The sequence below is a fragment of the Pelodiscus sinensis genome, chromosome 26, assembly GCF_049634645.1.
Source record: "Pelodiscus sinensis isolate JC-2024 chromosome 26, ASM4963464v1, whole genome shotgun sequence".
Taxonomy (NCBI): domain Eukaryota; kingdom Metazoa; phylum Chordata; order Testudines; family Trionychidae; genus Pelodiscus; species Pelodiscus sinensis.
Window position 1 is genome coordinate 22,182,381 of NC_134736.1, and position 19,532 is coordinate 22,201,912.

The 19,532-nt window shown below is 51.0% G+C and overlaps 2 protein-coding genes across 3 annotated transcripts in view; both read right to left on the reverse strand.

The window, feature by feature from the left end:
- Window positions 1–6,194: 6,194 nt before the first annotated feature.
- Window positions 6,195–15,112, reverse strand: LOC142820488 (zinc finger protein 620-like). Of its 2 annotated transcripts, XM_075909496.1 has the most exons (5): window positions 14,337–15,112; window positions 13,731–13,790; window positions 11,400–11,600; window positions 8,664–8,777; window positions 8,101–8,388 (listed from the first exon to the last, which is right to left on the reverse strand). In XM_075909496.1, exons 1-5 carry the CDS (start codon window positions 14,485–14,487, stop codon window positions 8,246–8,248), a joined length of 669 nt encoding a protein of 222 aa, XP_075765611.1. In that variant the 5' UTR covers window positions 14,488–15,112; the 3' UTR covers window positions 8,101–8,245. The 2 variants fall into 2 exon arrangements, with proteins under 2 accessions (XP_075765610.1, XP_075765611.1); XM_075909495.1 differs by lacking the exons at window positions 11,400–11,600; window positions 13,731–13,790; window positions 14,337–15,112 and having other exon boundaries at window positions 6,195–8,388; window positions 8,664–9,415.
- Window positions 14,337–19,532, reverse strand: part of LOC102454544 (zinc finger protein RFP-like) — a 35,396-nt gene continuing 30,200 nt past the window's right edge. The window contains exons 11-13 of the mRNA XM_075909472.1: window positions 15,337–15,576; window positions 15,122–15,144; window positions 14,337–14,452 (exon numbers count right to left, since the gene is read on the reverse strand). The gene's annotated coding sequence lies outside the window, so the exon portion shown is untranslated. The remainder of the gene's footprint in view (window positions 14,453–15,121; window positions 15,145–15,336; window positions 15,577–19,532) is intronic.

Genomic DNA, 19,532 nt, shown 5'->3' on the forward strand with positions numbered 1-19,532 from the left:
CTGGGCTGCAAGGAGCCTCCCTGAGATGCCCTGAGACAAGCAAAGGACTCTGCCTCCCCACAGTCGGCCCCACCCCATAGGCTTTGGCAGAACAGAGGGGCTCTGCTCACCCCCCTAAATCCCACAGAGGTGCTGAGCTCATGCCCTGTCCCCCTCAGCTTGGCTTCCTTCCTCTGCCCCATTCCTTCCTTGGGCCAGTCACACAAGGGAGGCAGCAGGAGGAGCCAGCCCCATATGCCAGCCTCCCAGGGCAGGGGAGGCCAAGCCACAAGCTCCCAACCTGACCCATCTGGCTTCCCCAGGCTGGCAACAAGGGGCATTCTCAGCTGATGTCACTCCCCTCTGTCACATGTCACATGGGATTTGGGATCCTCCCAGACACAGGCCTGGCAGCAAGAGCTTCACTTACCTGGCCACCACGGGGAGTTGCAATAAGAGAAGACTCTGTGTTTCTACCTCACTTTAAACTAGAGACCTTTTGCATGTTACACAACCATGATAACCACTACACCACAGAAACACACATGGGGGGGGGGGGGGCGTGGAGCTTGTCCGACTGTTCTGTTCCTGGCTCTTTCTAACACCCTGCTCTGTGGGGGAGGGGATGCACCTTGTGAACACTCCACCTCTTGTTCTCAGAGAAGCCACTAACCCGAGCTGCCAGCTCCTCATTTCCTCACCAGCCGCTTGAGATTTGTCACTCAAAGCTGGAGCTGCTGTGGAAGGAGGTGAAGCTACAGAAGCTGACGGGACAATCAGCGGGCGGAGGGTTATTTTTTCTCCCCCCTGGGCTGATGTGGCTAGAACTGAGGAGAAGAAAATCCTCTTCCCTTCTCCTCAGAAGATGGAAATTGCAGTTGGTTCTCTCTTTGGTTCTACTAAAGCTGGACCCCAGGACTAGACTTTTTCTTTCTAAAACCCTGGTGAAAGCTGAGAGTGAATTGCTTGCAAACTGAGAATGTGAGTTAAAGAAGGGCTTCACGCAGCATGGGGCTTGAACCTATGACCCTGAGATTAAGAGTCTCATGCTCTACCAAACAAGCTAGCCAGGCTAGGTGCCAAAAAGCCTTTTCACACCCCTTTACAGGGTATCAGGAGCCAAGTGTTCGCCACTGCCTGACAAGTGTTTTTTTTGCCCTCAGTTACCAAGAGACTTGGTGCCAGCCTGGGGAAGAGAGATGAGTGAGGCCAGGAACCTATTGGAGTATTGGAGAATCTTGTGGAATATTTGTCCAAGTTGAAGTCCATCAGAAAATGGATTTATAGGTGTTTCTGTGGCGTAGTGGTTCTCACATTTGCCTAACACACAAAGGCTAGGTTTACACTGGAGGGCTCTTGCTCAAGAATGGCTGCTCTTGTACAAGAATCCTCAGAGCGTCCATACCGCCCACCTACTCTTGCGCAAGGAGATTAACAGTACGGCATCGGAAGACAGGGCTTCTTGTGCAACAGCTACGCTCTTTTCTGACAAGTGTAAGCCCTTCTAGTTCCTGTGCTTTGACTTCCTTTTCCAGAGGCTCCCCAGAGAGAATTTTGTGCCTCCTGATGGGTGTCTGACACACCTGGAGCTCAGTCTCTGGTTCGGAGGGGCCCTGGAACTTACATCTGGCTGGAGCTTGCTGCTTCCCCTGATGTTCTCGTGTGGTTCCAGCAGCTGCAAGACTCCAACTCTTGCCCCCATGGCGCTAACAGGTGCCCACCTCTAAGTGCTCATCTAAATTGGTCTTTATGGTCCCTTTCAGTGCATTTTTCTTCTCAGCAGCACGCAAGAGAGAAGCTGTTGCCAGCAGCCCTGCAAAGCAAGACGAGCTTTTCCTGCCTTCCTCAGACTGAATCGCTACTTGGCCCCATTCCTGCCTCCCTTCCTGGCCTGACCCAGTGGCCGAAAGGGGCTGCAGCTGCTGCTGACAGGGAAGAAGCTGGGAGGCAAGGTGCTGGCAGCAAGAGATTCCAGCTGCCTCTTTGCCCTGGGTCTCAGTGCGCCATGCCGGCCGCCAGCCACCTTGACCAAACCTCAATGCATCTGGACTAGCCAGCTGCCTGAGATGCCCCCCTGAAAGGGCCACTTACGAGGTAGGTTTCTGTAGGCTGGTGAGCGCAGTTGGTTAGAGTATGGTGCTAATAACACCAAAGTTGTGGTTTCAAGCCCCATACTAGCCACAGGGCTGTTTGGTTTGGTGACTTGCCCTTGTTTAGCTGCCTGCTATGGACAGGGAAGCAGAAACAAGAGAAGGCTGAGAGCTTTGCAGGTAGACCAGGGAACTGGTGGGGGGATGCTCCAGCCTGCACCGACCCAGTGGCTAAAAGGGCCTTGGCCTGGCCTGCTTTCTCCAATAGCAGGGAAACTCTTCTCTTCCCTCCATTGTTCCCAATGGGGTGACTTGATGTCCAAATTCCTGCTGCCACAGTGGCTATCCCAAGGCACCCTGCAGGGAGGAGGCACCCAAGCCACAAAGGTTAAATATTTCCAGGTGGCCTGGATCATGTGCTCGGCACATAGTGCTGCTGCCAACTGCTTGGTTGTCTGCTTCAGTGGCCTGGCAGCTGGCCCTCCCCAACCCAAACTCACTCCTGCTCCAGTTCCCTCTGAGCCTGCAGCTGCCCCTGCTCCTCTGGCTTCTTCCCCTGGAGCCATTCCATGGCTGCTGAGGCCCCCACCTATGAAGCAGTGGGGCCACCAGAGGCAGGCACCAGTTCCAGTCCCACCTTTGAGCCCCACCTCTCCCTTCCTCACCTCTCCACCAGCCTCCCACTCCAACCCAGGTTCTTTACCCAGCCCCTCCCCACGTCTACATTCCCCACATGAAAACCACAGTTCGTTCTTTCAGCAGGGAACAGTCAAGTTTGTTTTACCGGCAGGGGCAGGGGGAGAGGAAAGTGGGAAGGGAGAGCAGGGGAAAGGTTGGGGGGGAGGCACAGAGGGGAATGTAGAGGCCCCTTGTGGGGATGCCCAGGGGAGAGTCTCACAGGTGTCCTTGTCTGAAACTCTCCTCCAGAGCCTCTTGGAGGTACAAGCCCCCAATGGGCTCCTGGTGGCATCACGGGCACCGAGCTCTTCAGTGGCCCCAGCCCAGGTAGGGCAGCTGCTGCATAGAAGAAAGTGGCTCAGGGTAGGAATACTTGAATGAGCCTGTGGGGGTTGGTGAGTTTTGGCTCGTTCTCACCAACCCAGGCAGTGGACTGTTTCCCTGCACTTAGGGCTCTGAATTCGGACCCAGTGGAGGAAGAGGGCCTGGGTCCCGCTACCTCCAACCCAGGGGCTGTCCCCTTTGCTAGCCCACGCTAAGAGTTCCCTGTCATTGGTCTTTAGCTGAGAAGGCTGTGCACTGGTGAACTAGAGACACTTACCTGTGGACTTGAGCCGAGAAGGCTGTGCACTTGCTAAGTAAAGACATTTCTTGCAGGACCTTAGCCTGGAAGGCTGTGTTTCTGTTGATCCAAACCCCTCACTGGGGAGCCCCAGCCTGGAGAAGGCGAGGCTTGTGTTAATCTAGGACTCTACTCATAGACCTCAGCCAAGTTGGTGATGCTTCTGTTAATTAAGGGGCTGGGTTTCATTAATAAAAGGGCCTCTGCTGGACAATTGGAAACAGGATATTAGGATTTGTTTTTCGGGGATTCCAGGACACAGCTTGGGCTCAGCCCGACTGCGTGACAGGGTACCCACAGGGAGGGAATGTGTGACACACAGTCTCTGTATTGGTACAAAAAAGTTAGCTCATGTGGCCGGAGTGAGGCCCAGGGGATTTGGATTGTGGGAAGGGACTTAGGGTTGGGGCAAAGAGTTGGAGAACAAAGGTGTGAGGTCTGGCTCTGGGGTGGGGCTGGGGATGAGCGCCTCAGGGATGAGGTTTCCCGTGTGGAGGGTTGAGGGCAGGGTTCCCTCGGGCTGAGGCCCACCCACCTCCAAAGCAGAGCCACGCAGTAACTACTCAACTGCTCCAGGGTGGGCTGTGTGGCAGACAGTGCTTATTCTAGCAGTCCTGGACAGTGGCAGGGCCAGAGCCACAATGGGGGCCTGCTCCAGCCGTAGCTGTGTTGTGGGTACTGCATGCTTTGACAGACTTGGCCAGGGTCTGAGCCGCAGCGGCATCACAGGCAGTGAGGGCTTCAGCAGCCCTGGCCCAGAGCCATGTGGGGAGGGGGCTCACTCCAGCAGCCAAGGCCAAAGCCAAGGACCCAGAGTGGTGAGGGACTGGCTGCTCTAGAGACCAGGGCCATGTGGTAGAGGTCTGGTTCCAATTCCACTTAATTAAAGATCGCCACCTTGGGATCTCAAAAGGTGGATCTGCAGGTTATCTGAAGGATAAAATAGATGGCAAATGACTAGAGAAATGTTCTGCGCCCTGTTCATATTTAACAGCCTAAATCATGTCAAGGAGAACAATTCTCTCTGACCCTCAATATTCTTGTCATTTGTGAAGGCATCAATCACATCAATAGTGTTGATTGTGCCAATGATTATTTTTGTGCCCGTGGAAGTTATTTCTCTCACTCTCACACACGTGCACTGTGTAGAGGCAACTAAAACTTTAATGCTGTTGATTATCTTCTATTGATGCTAAATCAATATGCAATTGATGACATATTAAAGGGACTTTTCTATGATTGACAGGTGTCTAAACCATGCAGATACTATACAAAATATAATCTATAATTAGATTATGTCCTATATACAGTGAAGTAATGTGGTCTGAAGAAAAAGAGCTGGATAGTTTTCTGGTGATATCCCTAAATTCATCTTCTGAATGTCATTAACTTGCAGCTGTAGAATGAGCTTTAGAATCAAGGAGTAGGGATGGTGCATTCATTTTTTATCCTTTACAAATTACTACACTATGGCTACGTGTAGACCAGCATGCTTTTCCGGAAATGCTTTTAATGGAAAAGTTTTCCGTTAAAAACATTTTCGGAACAGAGTGTCTAGATTGGCACGAATGATTTTCCGCAAAAGCACTTTTTGTGGAAAAGCTTCCGTGGTCAATCTAGACGCGCTTTTCCGCAAAAAAGCCCCAATTGCCATTTTCGCGATTGGGACTTTTTTGCGGAAAACAAATCTCAGCTGTCTACACTGGCCCTTTTGCGCAAAAGGGACTTTTGCCCGAACGAGAACAGCATAGTATTTCCACAAAGAGCACTGATTTCTTACAGTAGGAAGTCAGTGCTTTTGCAGAAATTCAAGCAGCCAGTGTAGATAGCTAGCAAGTTTTTCTGGAAAAGTGGCTGATTTTCCGGAAAAACTGGCCAGTCTAGACATAGCCTATGACTAGATTAGACTGGGAGGAAAGTGCAGAGGTTGGGATGAAGGGGACACTGCAGAAGTTAGGGGCACAATGCAGGGTTGGTGGCAAAGGGTGCACAGGATGGGGGTGCAGGAGATCGGGAGCTCATGGATGCAGGAACAGTAGAGCAAGGCAGGGTGGGAATGAGACTGGAAGCCAAGCTGGTACATTTTCAGGGTCCATGTGTGCAGGGTCACGCACCTTGCTAATTATCCTTTGGTTTAGTATATTTCTTCCATAATTTAAATTGCATGTGTGTGTGTGTAAAACTCTCAATAACTCATGGGTGCCATGTAGGCACACATCTGAACAAGCGCACAGAATGTCACTGTTTGTGCACAAGAAAAAACTCACTCCACTCATGGATGGAAAATCTTAGGACTACTGGTTGAAGGCTCTAGCTGGGGCTGTGATCTTAAAGATGGAGGGGACTGACATATAGGCCACTGAAGCTTTCCCCACAGTCAGAGCAGCTGAATAGTTCTCTCTCATCTGTAGATTGTCTTATGTTTAACACACACGAGGACAAGGGGGATCCAGTAGATACAGTGTACTTAGATTTCCAAAAAAGCCTTTAACAAGGTCCATCACAAAAGGCTCTTGTGTAAATTAAGTTATCATGGGATAACCAGGAAGATCCTTCCATGGATTGAGAAATGGTTAAGACAGGAAACAAAGGGTAGGAATAAACGGTAAATTTTCAGAATGGAGAGGTGTAACCAGTGGTGTTCCCCCAGAGTCAGTCCTAGGACCAATCCTATTCAACTTAATAAATGATTTAGAGAAATGGGTGAGCAGTGAGGTAGCCAAGTTTGCGGACGTTACTAAACTGTTCAAGATAGTCAAAACCAAAGCAGGCTATGAAGAACTTCAAAAAAAGATCTCACCAAACTGAGTCACTGGACAACAAAATGGCAAATGAAATTTAATGTGGATAAGTGTAAAGTTATGCACATTGGAAAAAATAAACCTAAGTATACATACAATATGATGGGGGCTAATTTAGCTACAACTAACCAGGAAAGAGATCTTGGAGTTATCGTGGATAGTTCTCTGAAAATGTCCACAGTGTGCAGCGGCAGTCAAAAAACCAAATAGGATGTTAGGAATTATTAAAAAGGGGACAGAAAATAAGATGAAGAATATCTTACTGCCCGTATATAAATCTACAGCACACTCACATCCTGAATACTGTGTACAGATGTGGTCTCCTCACCTCAAAAAAGATACTTTGGCATTAAAATAGTTCAGAAAAGAGCAACTAAAATGATTAGAGGTTTGGAATGGGTCCCATATGAGGAGAGGCTAAAGAGACTGAGACTTTTCAGTTCAGAAAGAAGGGACTGAGGGGGATACGATAGAGGTATATAAAATCATGAGTGGTGGGGAGAGGGTGAATAAAGAAAAACTATTTACTTGTTCCTATAATAAGAACTAGAGGACACCAAATGAAATTAATGGGTAGCAGGTTTAAAACTAATAATAGAAAGTTCTTCACACATCACACAGTCAACTTGTGGTACTCCTTGCCAGAGAAGGCTGTGAAGGCTAGGACTATAACAGGGGTTAAAAAAGAGCTACATAAAATCATGGAGATTAGGTCTATAAAACGGTATTAGTGAGGGGGTAAGGAATGGTGCCCCTCGCCTCTGTTTGTCAAAGGCTGGAGAAGGATGGCAGGAGACAAATTGCTTGATCATCGTCTTCGGTCCACTGCCTCAGGGGCATCTGGTACTGGCCACTGTTGGAAGACAGGATACTACGCTAGATGGACCTTTGGTCTGACCCAGTATGGCCATTCTTATGTTAAAGTCTGACCTGTGTTTGAAGCCTTGTCTGCAATCAAAGTTGTTATGAGGAGACTCTCTTGTATGTTTTATCTGATGGTTAGTAAGGCAGGAGCACCGACTATAGCTTTCCCTGCAGTCAGAGCAGGTAAGGGTAGCTCTCACGTGTGGTTTCTCCTATGTCTAATAAGGTGTGAACGTCTACTGAAGCTTTTCCCACAGTCAGAGCAATTGAAAGGTTTCTCCCCTGTGTGGGTCCTCCTATGTGTAACAAGGTTTGACCTCTTCTTGAAGCTTTTCCCACAGTCAGAGCAATTGAAAGGTTTCTCACCTGTGTGGGTCCTCCTATGGATAACAAGCTCTGAACTTGTACTGAAACTTTTCTCGCAGTCAGAGCAATTGAAAGGTTTCTCTCCTGTGTGGGTTCTCCTATGTCTAACAAGGTGTGACTTCTCATTGAAGCTTTTCCCGCAGTCAAAGCAAGTGAAAGGTTTCTCTCTTGTGTGGGTTCTCCTATGGATAACAAGGTGTGACTTCTTATTGAAGCGTTTCCTGCAGTCAAAGCAAGTGAAAGGTTTGTCTCCTGAGTGGGTCTTCCTATGGTTAACAAGGTGTGAATTCTGACGGAAGCTTTTCCCACAGTCAGAGCAGTTGAAGGGTTTCTCCCCTGTATGGGCTCTCCTATGTGAAACAAGGTGTGAGCTCCTCAGAAAGCTTTTCCCACAGTCAGAGCAATTGAAAGGTTTGTCTCCTGTGTGGGTTCTCCTATGTCTAACAAGGTGTGACTTCTCATTGAAGCTTTTCCCGCAGTCAAAGCAATTGAAAGGTTTGTCTCCTGTGTGGGTCCTCCTATGTCTTACAAGGTGATCGCTTCTACTGAAGCTTTTCCCACAGTGAGAACAGTTATGGGGTGTCTCTCTCATATGTAGTATCTGATGGTTTGTAAAGTGCAAGTGCTGACTGAAGCTTTTCCCAGAGTCGGAGCACTTGAAGGGCTTCTCTCCTGAGTGGGCTCTTTGATGTTCAATAGGAGTTTCACAGTCACTACAATTGCAGGGTGACTGTTGATGGGGGATTTTCTGTTGAATGGTTTCTGTGTTTCTTTTCTCCCCTTGGCTCCTGTGACTGGATTTATCCTGTCCCCCTCCTGGATGATTTCCATGCTGCCTTTCTGGGCTATGCTGACTCTCGCAAGTCTCTCTGCTCTCGTATCTGGGAAACATGCCCTTCAGGTCTTTCCAGTAACATCCCACATGGAGACACTTGCTCCGATCCCTCCTGCTGCACAAGATCATAGTTCTCGGTCAGCATTCCATCACCTGTTGGGATAGAGAAATAATCCAGACAGGAGTTATTGTCTATGATGAGCTGAAAGAAAACTCTGAAAGAGGAATAGAAAAGGGGACACACGCTCAAATAACGATTGAATGAGATGAGTTCACCACCCTTCTTCACAACTCTTCCCAGCCTTTCCTCATCCACCGTGCTCTGGCTCAAGTTGAAGACAGGCTAAAGAATCAGACAGACTTCATGAAAACACACAACTAACACCTACTATAAGCTGGTTTCTGAGGCAATTTAACTGATTGCTCACCTGTGTGGATGCCACTGATGATCTCCCCTTCCTCACAGCTCTGGTGATCTGGGACCTGCAACTCCTCCTCTCTCTCCACCCAGGAGATCACATGAACTTCAGAGAGTGGAAATCCTGTTTGCAGAGTAATTAATCAAGTGCTGATCTTGTTCATTAAGGTCTCTGCCATTCCTGCTTCCAGAGTCAGGATCTGAGTCACCCATCCAGAGAGGCTTCTTTCCAAGAGCCCAGGACACACACACACACCTGCAGTAAAGGCGCATCCCCTCCCCCCACCTTGAGAATGGCCCAGCTCTTTCCCCAGGGGAGCTGAGCACTCTGCTGCACTCTCTAGGGTACAACTCAGTCCCCCTCAAAGCCCATTCCATCCCCCCCATCCCCAGTATCTCAGGGCAGGACAGGGACATACTGCTCAGAAGGGGAGTTCTAGGGAGGGCTGGCAGGTCTGACACCAAGGCCCCCAGACAGGGCTCAGACTGTAGCGGCCACATGCCAGGTCACTAGGACTTGGAGAGGAAGGACTAGCTCTAGCTCCCCAAGGTTCTGTCCACAAAGCTCCTGGCTGCTGGGCTGGGCTCCCCCTGCTCTTTGGCTCAGATGTTCTACTTGAGCCAGAAGGAGGCAGAGCAAGTTGTCTGAGCAGCTAAGTGAATCTTTGGCAGGCTGCTTCAGGCCATGCCTATGCTCCTGACTCCTGATCCCAACTACCTGTGTCTGGGTGGGCCTTGCTAGCTGCCTACAACAGTTGCCTTTCCCGCACCTGCTCAGGGTGGCGCTAGGCTTCTCCAGCGACCAGCCAGGGTGGAGCTGGACCATGCTGCTTCTCTGATGCTTGTGGCTGTTACTCAGCTCCCTGTCTGTAGCCTCAGTTCTATTCTGCCAGCAGCAGCCTTTGTGTCGTTTCCCAGTCTGCCTCTTCTAGTGAGCCTGGCCTTTGATTTGGGACCGCTCCAGGGAGGCACAGAATCCACATTTGCACCTTGTGAGCGCCTTCCCCTCAGCTTTGCCTCCACCCCTTCTCGGACCTGCATTTAGTGTTCAGAAGAGCCACAATAGAGATCATTGTGCTACCACTGTCACACAATCGCAAGATAGCTTGTGCGAAGTGTGCTGTGTGACGAGTCAATGGGAAAATTCTGATCTGATTACTAGGATTATCTTGTTTATGTCCATTATTTTTGAACTAAAACAAGCCAGGCTTTGGCAGAATGGTGGAGCACTGGTACCAACTAACCAAGAAATCACATTCCTGAGCAGGAGGAAGGCAATCAACACACCGCTCTCTGCAGTAACTGCAAACACACAGTCCTAACAGATAGCTCACTGACCCTTGTGCACAAGAGCGGGATGAAGGGATAATGGATATGGATGTTTTGTTCAAACAAACAGGCAGAAGGCCAAGTTGGGTGGCAACACATGGAACTCAACATGCATTTTATTTTGGTCAATATGAGAGGAGAAGTCACAGGAAGGGCATGTTGATGTTGGCTGAGGGGCAGTGTTCTAGCTGCTGACTGAGCTGGTACCATTATTGGGTTGGGACAATCTCATTATACCTGTGCCTGATGAGCTGGGACACTAGCACCCTGCTCCTTTCACAATAAACCTGGCCGAGTGCCTTAGCCTCCGAATGGAGCCTGGGTCTTTCTTAGCGGCAACCCTGTGGTGTGCTGCATGGATAAGCTGCACGCTCCACCAGTGCCGCTGGCATCAAGGCTCCAGAAAGATCCGCCCTGAACAGCTGTATCAACGCTCTGTGGCGCTAGCAGCAATTCTAATGGTACTGCAGTCACTGCGGGAAACAAAATTATCAATCACAGCAGCACCTGGGAACTTTGGTGTAAATCAGGACCACACTGTGCTATCGGGATGCTCATATGGAGCTAAGTATCACCCCTCTTTAGTGTTGGTATCCTTCCCAGCCCTGAGAAACAGGGACACTCTATAAAAACTAGTAAAGAGAGAGGTGACTGCACACAGAGAGTCTAAAGGGACTTGATCAAGGTCACACAGGAGGACTGTGATAGGCAGAGAACTGAACACAGGTCTCCTGAGCATGAAGCCAGACATTCACACAGGAAGAAAAAGTTCGTACCCGAACTTATAAAAATACAAGACAGATGACATGATTTATCTCCACTGAACAGAGAGGCAAGTGAGCCCGAGAGAGAATGAAGCTGAACTTTTGAAAGGAGACCCAGCCTGTGCCTGAAATGCAAGGGGAGCTCTGCTCACGTTTCTCTACTACAGAGCTACCTCGGACAAAATACTCGCAGAGCGTGAACTGCCTCAACCACCCTCCCTCAGCCCCAGCATCCAGCCCCTCCCACTGACAAGTACCAGCATGTCACAGAGATTAGCTACAGGCAGGGAAGGACTCTGGGAACCGCGCCCTCCTTTCAGTGCCTGAGCACACTGCCACATGGGGATCCTGCAGCCACTAACAGCAGCCAGACCCAGACCTCTGGTACCTGCTGTTCCTGCCTGAGCCCTTCCACTCACACGTCTGGTCAAAGCACAAGATGTGCAAGATAGGGGGGAAATGGAACGGGACCTGAACCTGCCTTCCCTGGGAGGGGTCACGGAGGGGACAGTCTTTCACACAAGAGCCAGGATTATTGGGGCAGATATTCCTGACATTGGGGGCAGAGGCAATGAATAACCCTAAACCAAACCCAACCCAGATGCTCCAGAGCCCACCCAGCTGCTGTTACCCAAAGGGACAGGAATCCTTACTCAGCCAGTTCACAGCCTCATAATTCTCCTGCATCACATCCCTGCAGAGGGCTCTCTGGCCTGGGTCCAGCAGAGCCCATTCCTCCTCAGAGAAATACACAGCCACCTCCTCAAAGCTCACCGGCTCCACCACGACCATTTCCTGTCCCTGGCTCTGCAGGCCAGGGGCTGAGCTGGAGACAAACATGAGTGTTCTGCAGCCTGGTAGGGGGAGAAGAGGGAGACATTTCAGAAGGGGCTTTAATCCTTTCCACATCCCCATTCTGCACAGACTCTGTCCATGGTGACACACATGCTAGATTCTGCCATTGTGGGCAAAAGTTTTAGTCTAGATATTCCATAAACAGCACACAGGAGTTAGATCCCAAATACACATTCATTTCTGTCTGTACCTGGCATAAGTTACAACATTACTGCCTCTGCCACAATGGAATTTAGTTCGCAGCACCCAGTTTTTCTGATAACAAGCCACATATTCATCTGCCTGAATATGGACATAGGTTAAACGCAGGCTGCTGTATTTAAAACCCCTACTCTTCATTCACAGATTTGCAGCACAAACTTTGCTCTCTCATCTGACAGAGATGTTATAAACCCTTTCCACAACAGAGAGTCAGTGAAGTTAACACCACCATTCAGATGCTTATTATTAAACACGTGTGCTGAGTGTTTCCAGGGTGAGATCTTAACATTCATGAATTAATGGGATCAGAAGATATCCTCACTTATGCAGTCTGACCCCCTCAGTGGCACAAGCCATTTACACTTATTCCAGTTACCCAGGCACAAAGCTCTGTTTCCCCACAGTGTATTTTCTAGAAAGTCCCCCAGTGACTTGAAGACATCAAGAGATGGAGAATCCACCAGTTCTTTGCTCATTTGTTTCAGCAGCAAATCCTCTTCCCTATCAACCATTTATGCCCCTTCTAGCCTGAAATAGTCTGGCTTCAGCTTTCACTTATTGGCTCTCGCTGAGCCTTATCCAGTCAATGGTGTGGGCAATACATGTTGAGGGGGGGGCCAAATGGAAAGTGGCTGAGAGCTGCACGCTTCCATGACATTAATGCAGGAAATGCAGGGTCTGGGATGGACATTGGGAGAAGGAAGCAATCTTGGGATAATGGTGTGGGATGCAGGACAGGTAGAGGGGTCTAAGAGAGAGTTTGAGTGAAGGAGGCAGGCTGTGATCTAGGAAGCTGGATTAGCCAACTACGCATTAGATATTAAAAGCAACTTTAATTTAGGTAAGTGGCTGAGTGGACAAGGGACTGTGGGTTTCTGACCACTGAGAGCTCTTGCATATATAGCTGCAGGAGGAGGACAGAGTTTGGGTATGCAAAGCAGAGGGCAGGAGTGGGGAGCAGAGATTAGGAGGGGAAGGGAGAGGTTGGGGTGGCAGAGGCAAGCTCTGGACAGGAGACTTATCTGAGTGACTCCTGGCCAGAGGCCAACCACCTCAGGAAGGCAGGGAGCCTGCCCGACCCTCTCACAGGCTGCAGGGCCATGTGGGTGTGTGAATGACTATGACCCAGAGGGAAGGGGGCACAGTGCTTTGTTTCTGGCCAGAAACTGGCCAGTGATATTGTCCTGGGGGTGGAAGCAGCACCTGAAGCCTTCCCTCCTCCCCTCCAGACTCACAGTAGCTTTCTGATAGAAATGTAGCCGTGTTAGTCTGGTGTAGCTCAAACAAAATACAGAACTAGGTAGCACTTTAAAGACTAACAAGATGGTTTATTAGATGATGCGCTTTCGTGGGCCAGACCCACTTCCTCAGATCAAATAAACTATTTTCTTCCACTATTTGATCTGAGGAAGTGGGTCTGGCCCACGAAAGCTCAGTAGCTTTCTGAGTGACTTGAGATGGGGAGTGGCATATGTGGGCTGAATCCAATGGCTTGGTGGGGTGGATCCAACCCATGGGCTGTATTTTACCCAGGCCTGCACTAGATGTAACAGCCCTTTGGGATCCAGCAGTTTCTTGCCTTGAATGAACTGATATAGTGGAAGCCAGGCAGCTCTCAGCCTATTTATTGCTTGAAACCAACCCCATATTGAAACTGACTGAGCAGTGAAATCTCAACTTGAATGTGCTGTCCCCTGTGCGCTTTAACTTCACCCCTTTAGCAGCACAAACCCATAGACCAGTGTTTCTCCAAGTGTCCACAGGTCCCCATGCAGCACCTCTGGGGCTCCTCACTGATCACTGGGTGAGATTTAGAGCTGTGCTCGCCATAGTCACTGGGTCTGGTTGGTAACTTCTATGACAATCCCATGAAAATGTTTTCACTGGAATTTTCTCATCATTTAAAGACTCTCCACCTGCAAACTCACCCTGTCTGAAAGCTCCCAGGGATTTTCCTCTTGCTCTCTCCAGTGCAGAGGGCAGAGTGTCTGGTGGAGGAAGAGATAAGAGAGGTGAGACTCCAGGCTCTCCTATTTATAACAATGTCCCCTCTCTGAACTCTGCGTTTCACTTGTATCAGAGACCAGACAGAGACACACTCAGGAACTGAGTATGAAACAGTCTGAAACTTTCATTCCTTCTCTCACTCAGGCACCTCCCAGCAATGGAACCAACATCCCCGCAACCTGTCCCAGGAGAGAAGCTGTAAGTGAGATTTACTTTTCCCTCCTCACCCCCTCCCACTTGGCTTCTCATTCACTTACTGCCTCTTATCATAACCTGGAGCTGTGTTGGTGGAACACGTGGTCATCACAGTAACTTTAGCCATTTTGATCTCTGAATTGAGTTTGCAAACCCCTGGCTCTATCTACAAGCAGTTGGGTCTGTTCGCTCAGTGTCTCTAAGGAGAGCAGTGTGATGGGACCGTCATTCTCCATGTGGGAATTGAGGCAGGGGAAGGTTGGCTTCATAGGCCAGATTCAATGGTCTCAGATACTTGAACCACTTTCCCCTAATCCATCCCTTCTAGGTACCTTTGAACTCCCTCAGAGTCTCCGACAGAGCAATCGTTTTCTGGGAGAAACCTCTGACTTGTTCTTCTAGTTCAGGAGAAATCTCTTCCGGCAGCTGGAACTGCCCCGTCTCACACCTGGACAGAAACAATTCCATGTGATTGTATTTCATTTGCTGCTAAGTTCTGGCTAGTGAGTCTCAGCCCTAATAGGCCTGGAGTCAGAATTCCTCCAATTTTCCCAGCAACACAGTCCATGGCCATGCAACCTTCCCCTGAAAGGTCCCATTGCTGTTCTTCACTTCTGTCCTGGGGAGACTAGCTGGGGGACAAAAGGGGAATTGAGTCTTCATGGTCAACTCACTCCTTGGACTCTAGGCGTTGAGGGACAGGAGGTTCCCAGGTGAAGGGCTGAAGGAATCTGTCCAGTAGGGACTAGACTGAGACACCAGCTCCTCCATCCCCAGCTCCTTCCACACAGGTCTCCAAACAGCCCTCAGGTGGGACAGACTCTTGGTCCTTGCTGCCCTGGGCTGAATGTGCCCAGTGCACAGCAGTGACAGGCCCATGTTCCACCCCACAGTCCCCAGGGAGGTGACAGCTCCAGGAAACACTTGAAGTCAGACTGTGCCCTGAATGGGGAATTCCAGAGTCTGCTGTGTGAGGGTGAGACCCTCAGAATTAAATGAGTCAGAGATATTCGTGTCTAACATTTGGCTCTTAGAGCCCTGTGGAGATGTGATGCTAACATCAGCTCCAAGCTCTTTCCCTGTGCTGTGCAGTGTGAGGGGAGTGAGAGCCACGTACCTACTCAGGGTGCTCCTGATGTCCTAGAAAAAAGACACAAAAAAGACTCTTAGCCCCATTGCACACACACAGGGGACCTCAGGGAAGGGATTTTGCAAACAGAGGAAGAGAGCCCCTGCCCTGACCCCAGGAACATGGATCCCCTGAGCGAATGGGGCTTTACGATCTCTAGTAGCTCTGTGCCTGTAACTTTACAAAGCACGGCAGTTACTCACATGGCAGCAATGCACATGGAGTTACATCCAGATCTGACACTTCCCCTCCAGCTCACTGATCCCCTTGCTGATATGGGAAATCTGTGCAGAGAGTTTCCCGACAGTGTAAGTCTGGAGCCTCCCAATCTCCTCATCCAGCTTCTCCAGCTGGGCCAGCAGAAGTCGTTCTTGTTCCTCCAGGAACTGCCAGAGCTGCTGAAACTCGGCCACAATCTTCTGCCTCTCTGCTTGGGTCCATTTCTGTATGAAAACAGGGAAAGGGCTGGTCAAGGGCATGAAAGGAGTCCAGGGTCCTTCCATGGAGAGCTGAGTGCGCAGCAGGGAGAATTTCTTGGAAAACCCTAAAATGTGTGACATTTGACTCTACTTTGTGGTTAGTAGGCAGAGGTGGCTCTCCCAGCATCTCCTTTGGGCCCTGTGTCCCTCTGAAAGGGCTGTTCCCATGTCTGTCATGGGCAGCATCTTTTGTTATTCATGGGCTCTGGAAATTCAGACCCTGAGCCAGCATGAGGCAGGACTTAGCACCACTCTGACAGAGATACCCAGGAAGGAAAAAGGAGGAAACATGTTAATACACCAAGTGAGCAGACAACCCTTTAGGGGGACACTCAGCTCCCTTGGGGAGGATTTCTGGGAAAGCTACAAAGGCTGGACATTAACTCACGTGCTGACATGAATGCTCAGGGCCTGTCTACACATGGATCTCACCCTGCAATCCACAATCCAGAAGAAACACAAACAAGCCCAACCTCAGCAAGGCCACACAGGACTCTGCCTCCTAACAACCCTCCCACTGCCAGTCCCTGCTGTTTCAAACCACAGGCACCTACCAGATACTCCTGGTGTTTCCCTTCTGCTGTTTTCCTTCCCAGCACCTTTTCTCTCTCTTCCCTCAGAGTCTTCAAATGGACTTCCAATTTTTCCTGAAGAAACAGAGATAAGCATGAGGGCAAACCCCATCAGATGTCAGGAGCCCATTTGTCTGCCTTTAAGAGAGTCCCAGTTTTATAATATAATGCAGATTGCCTATCTCCTAGAACTGGAAGGGACCTTGGAAGGTCATTGAGTCCAGTCCGCTGCCTTCACAGCACGACCAAGTACCACAACTGACAAATTTTTGTCCCAAACGGCCTCTGAAAGAAGTGAACTAACAACCCTGGGTTTAGCAGGCCAATGCTCAAACCACTGAACTATCCCTCCCCCCTATGTGGAGATCTGCCCCTGCCTAGAAGGGACTCAGCCCTGGACGTGGGTTTGTCCATAGAAAAATAAAAACTCACAAACATCCCACTCTCCCCACCTCTAATATCCTCAATTCACAGACACTTACCTTCCTTCCTCCCCCCCCCCTTGCATCCCGCTCCTGTTCTGAAATGTGATTTGTCCTTTTCATATGTGTTCATTTTTTTTTAATTGTATCCTTTGGTATATATGGTTGTGACTATTTTCTTCCACTATTTGATCTCAGGAAGTGGGTCTGGCCCACGAAAGCTCATCACCTAATAAACCATCTTGTTAGTCTTTAAAGTGCTACATTGTCCTGCATTTTGCTCCATAGAAAAAGACACAGGAGGAGACTGTGGATGCAGCAGGACACTTGTGAAGGCAGGGGAAGGATCAGTGGTGGCACCTTTATAAAGAATGATGCAGGTGGGGATTAGGAAGGTAAAAGTGGTCAACAATACTAATCACGTAACCGATTACAATTTTATCAGTGACAGGAGTTTTTTAACCTGCTGACTGGCAGGGCTGGTAGCGGAAATGGGCTCTCCTGGGCCAGGGATCTCTCTGAAGGTCTGCCGGGGTTGGCCACAAGGACTGCTGGGAACTCCCAGCAGCTGCAGACTGACGTTAGCTGCCAGAGGAAAGCAGGCTCTGCTGGGGCAGTGGGGAGTTTAACCAGTAACTGGCACCGATAAGCATTAGCTCTTCAGTTAACCAGTTTGAACTCTTGCTACAATCCAGTTGAATCCTAGTTGTGTCTGGCATGGACCTGCACTTCCTGAAGTCCTGCTATGGGTTGAGTGAAGGTGCTCGGGGCCCCACACAGCATCCAGCCAAGCAACCTCATCTAGTGTCAGTGGCTGCACTGGAGTTTAACCCCTCATGGAGCACCTCAGAAGTTCAGAATCCCTATTAGATACCTTCACTCCCTGCTGGACCTAGGGCTTTATCAAGGCATCTTTCCCTCCTAAAGGGTCACATTTCAGCACTGTTCAGTGATGCTGAGGGGCAGAGAGCAGTGTAAGTCTAACAGGGTACGGGGCTAAACTCTATCCCTGACGTGCCTGGCGACTATGAGCGACTAGGTGCTGCCCCACCTTCCCTTCCCACAGTTTGTCTAACTGGACTGTGACCTGCTCAGAGAAGGGACTTTCCCTTGCTGGATGTTGTGCAGGGCCCAGCTGCCACTGCGGATCTATAAGGCAAATGACAGATTGTTCCTCTGATCAGTAACAGCCTGTAACCTCCTCTTCTCCAGTCCCAAGGCAGCTCACTGACAGAGTGGCCCGTATCTCCTGTGATTGTTAACACCTTCCCTTGTGCAGACACCCCTCCTGTCACCAGTGAGGGCTGGGTTTCAGGATTCAGAGCCTCAGAGAAACATTTCCCACATGAGGTATCTTATGTAAACTGCCACAAAGCCAGAGCATTTACTTTTTACAGCATCTCTTGTAGGCTTTACAGAGCTGTGTCACAACTGTGCCTGGTAACTGTCAGTGACATAACACTGTAATTAAAACACACTGGACAGTAACTTTGTACCTTGTACGCCTGGGCAGCTTCCTGTTTGGGCACCACCGTGTGAGCCTAGGATCTGTCACACACCACACAGATGGGAGTTTGATCCTCTTCACAGAACAGCTTCAGAGCCTCCTGGTGCTCCCCACACACCCCGTCCCATCTTGCTCTCTCTGCTGCCTGGAAACTCAGCGGCTTGGCTAGTTCCACCACGTTTGCCAGCTGCCGGTTGGGCCGGAGGGGTCCCTGCTGCTCAGTGTCTCTGCCCTGAGGGCTGAGGGGGGCCTGGCAGGAATTGTGCCCACACTCCAGAGTGACAGGGGCTGTGAAATCCTCCAGGCAGACGGGACGCGGCGCTTCCTCCCGGACACTTTCCACGGGGCTCTCTGCAGCCATGGCTGCCGCTGGGCTGGGGGACCGGGGCCGGGTCACTGTCCTGAGCTCAGCAATGGGGGGTCAGGCCCGGGGGGGGGGGGGGTCTGAGGCACCAGCACTGAGGATACAAAAAAAATCAAAAATAAAAACCAAAAAAGTCCCCCAAAGCTTCGCTCACCCCCCCCCTCCGCCCCGCCCCCCCTCCCGGGCCCCTCAGCCCCCTGCCCCAGCCAGACCGCCCCCCGTCTCTGTGCCCCCCCCATCCTGTGTTTAAATCCCCCCCCCCCGCACACTCTGCAGCCCCCTCACAGCCCCGCAGACACCCCGAGCCCGGCAGGAGCATCAGGGAGCCCGAGGTGGGAGCGGGGGGGGGGAGGGCACGCGCGGATTGAGTGTTTGTGACGCGCCAATTCCCCGCCCTCCCCACTCCCTCACGCTGGGCTGCGGCCTCCCCCGCAGCGAGTAACGGCGCCAACGGCCCCTCACAACGGCTCCCACCTCAGGGCGCGCGGCGCGTGACGCTGCTGCAGACCGCTGCGAGGTGGGCGGGGCCTGAGCACGATCGGGAACGCGCTGAAAACCCGGCCGCGGGGTTCGGAATGGGGCGGGCCCGGTCAGACCGCGCATGCGCACCGGTTCAGTGATTCCGATCAGAATCCAGCGCCCGGGCTTAGCTCAGACCGAGAAATGCCTGGCCACGCCCCAGGCCTCCGGGCAGATGCTGCTTCCGCTGCTGGGCGCCGGGCCGGGGCGATGCGCTGCCCTTTCCCACGGGTCCGATCTCCCCCGAGCCCCACGAGCCCCCTCGCAGCCTGACACCCTGCAGCGCCCCCCTCCCCCGCCGCAGTGCAACCCCTGCCCCTCCCCCCGCCCCTCCACTGTCTCTGCATCCCGGCGCCCCCAGCTCTCCCGTGGCAGCCACTGGCCGCAGCTGGTGCCCAACGGACCCCGCCCCCCACTGTGACGTTGCTTGCTCCGCCCCTTGCTCTCGCTCCGATTGACAGGGGTTCCCCGGGCTGTCACGCCCCAGTGACGCACAATTGCCCGCCCCATGGCCACATCATCAGTGACATGAATTG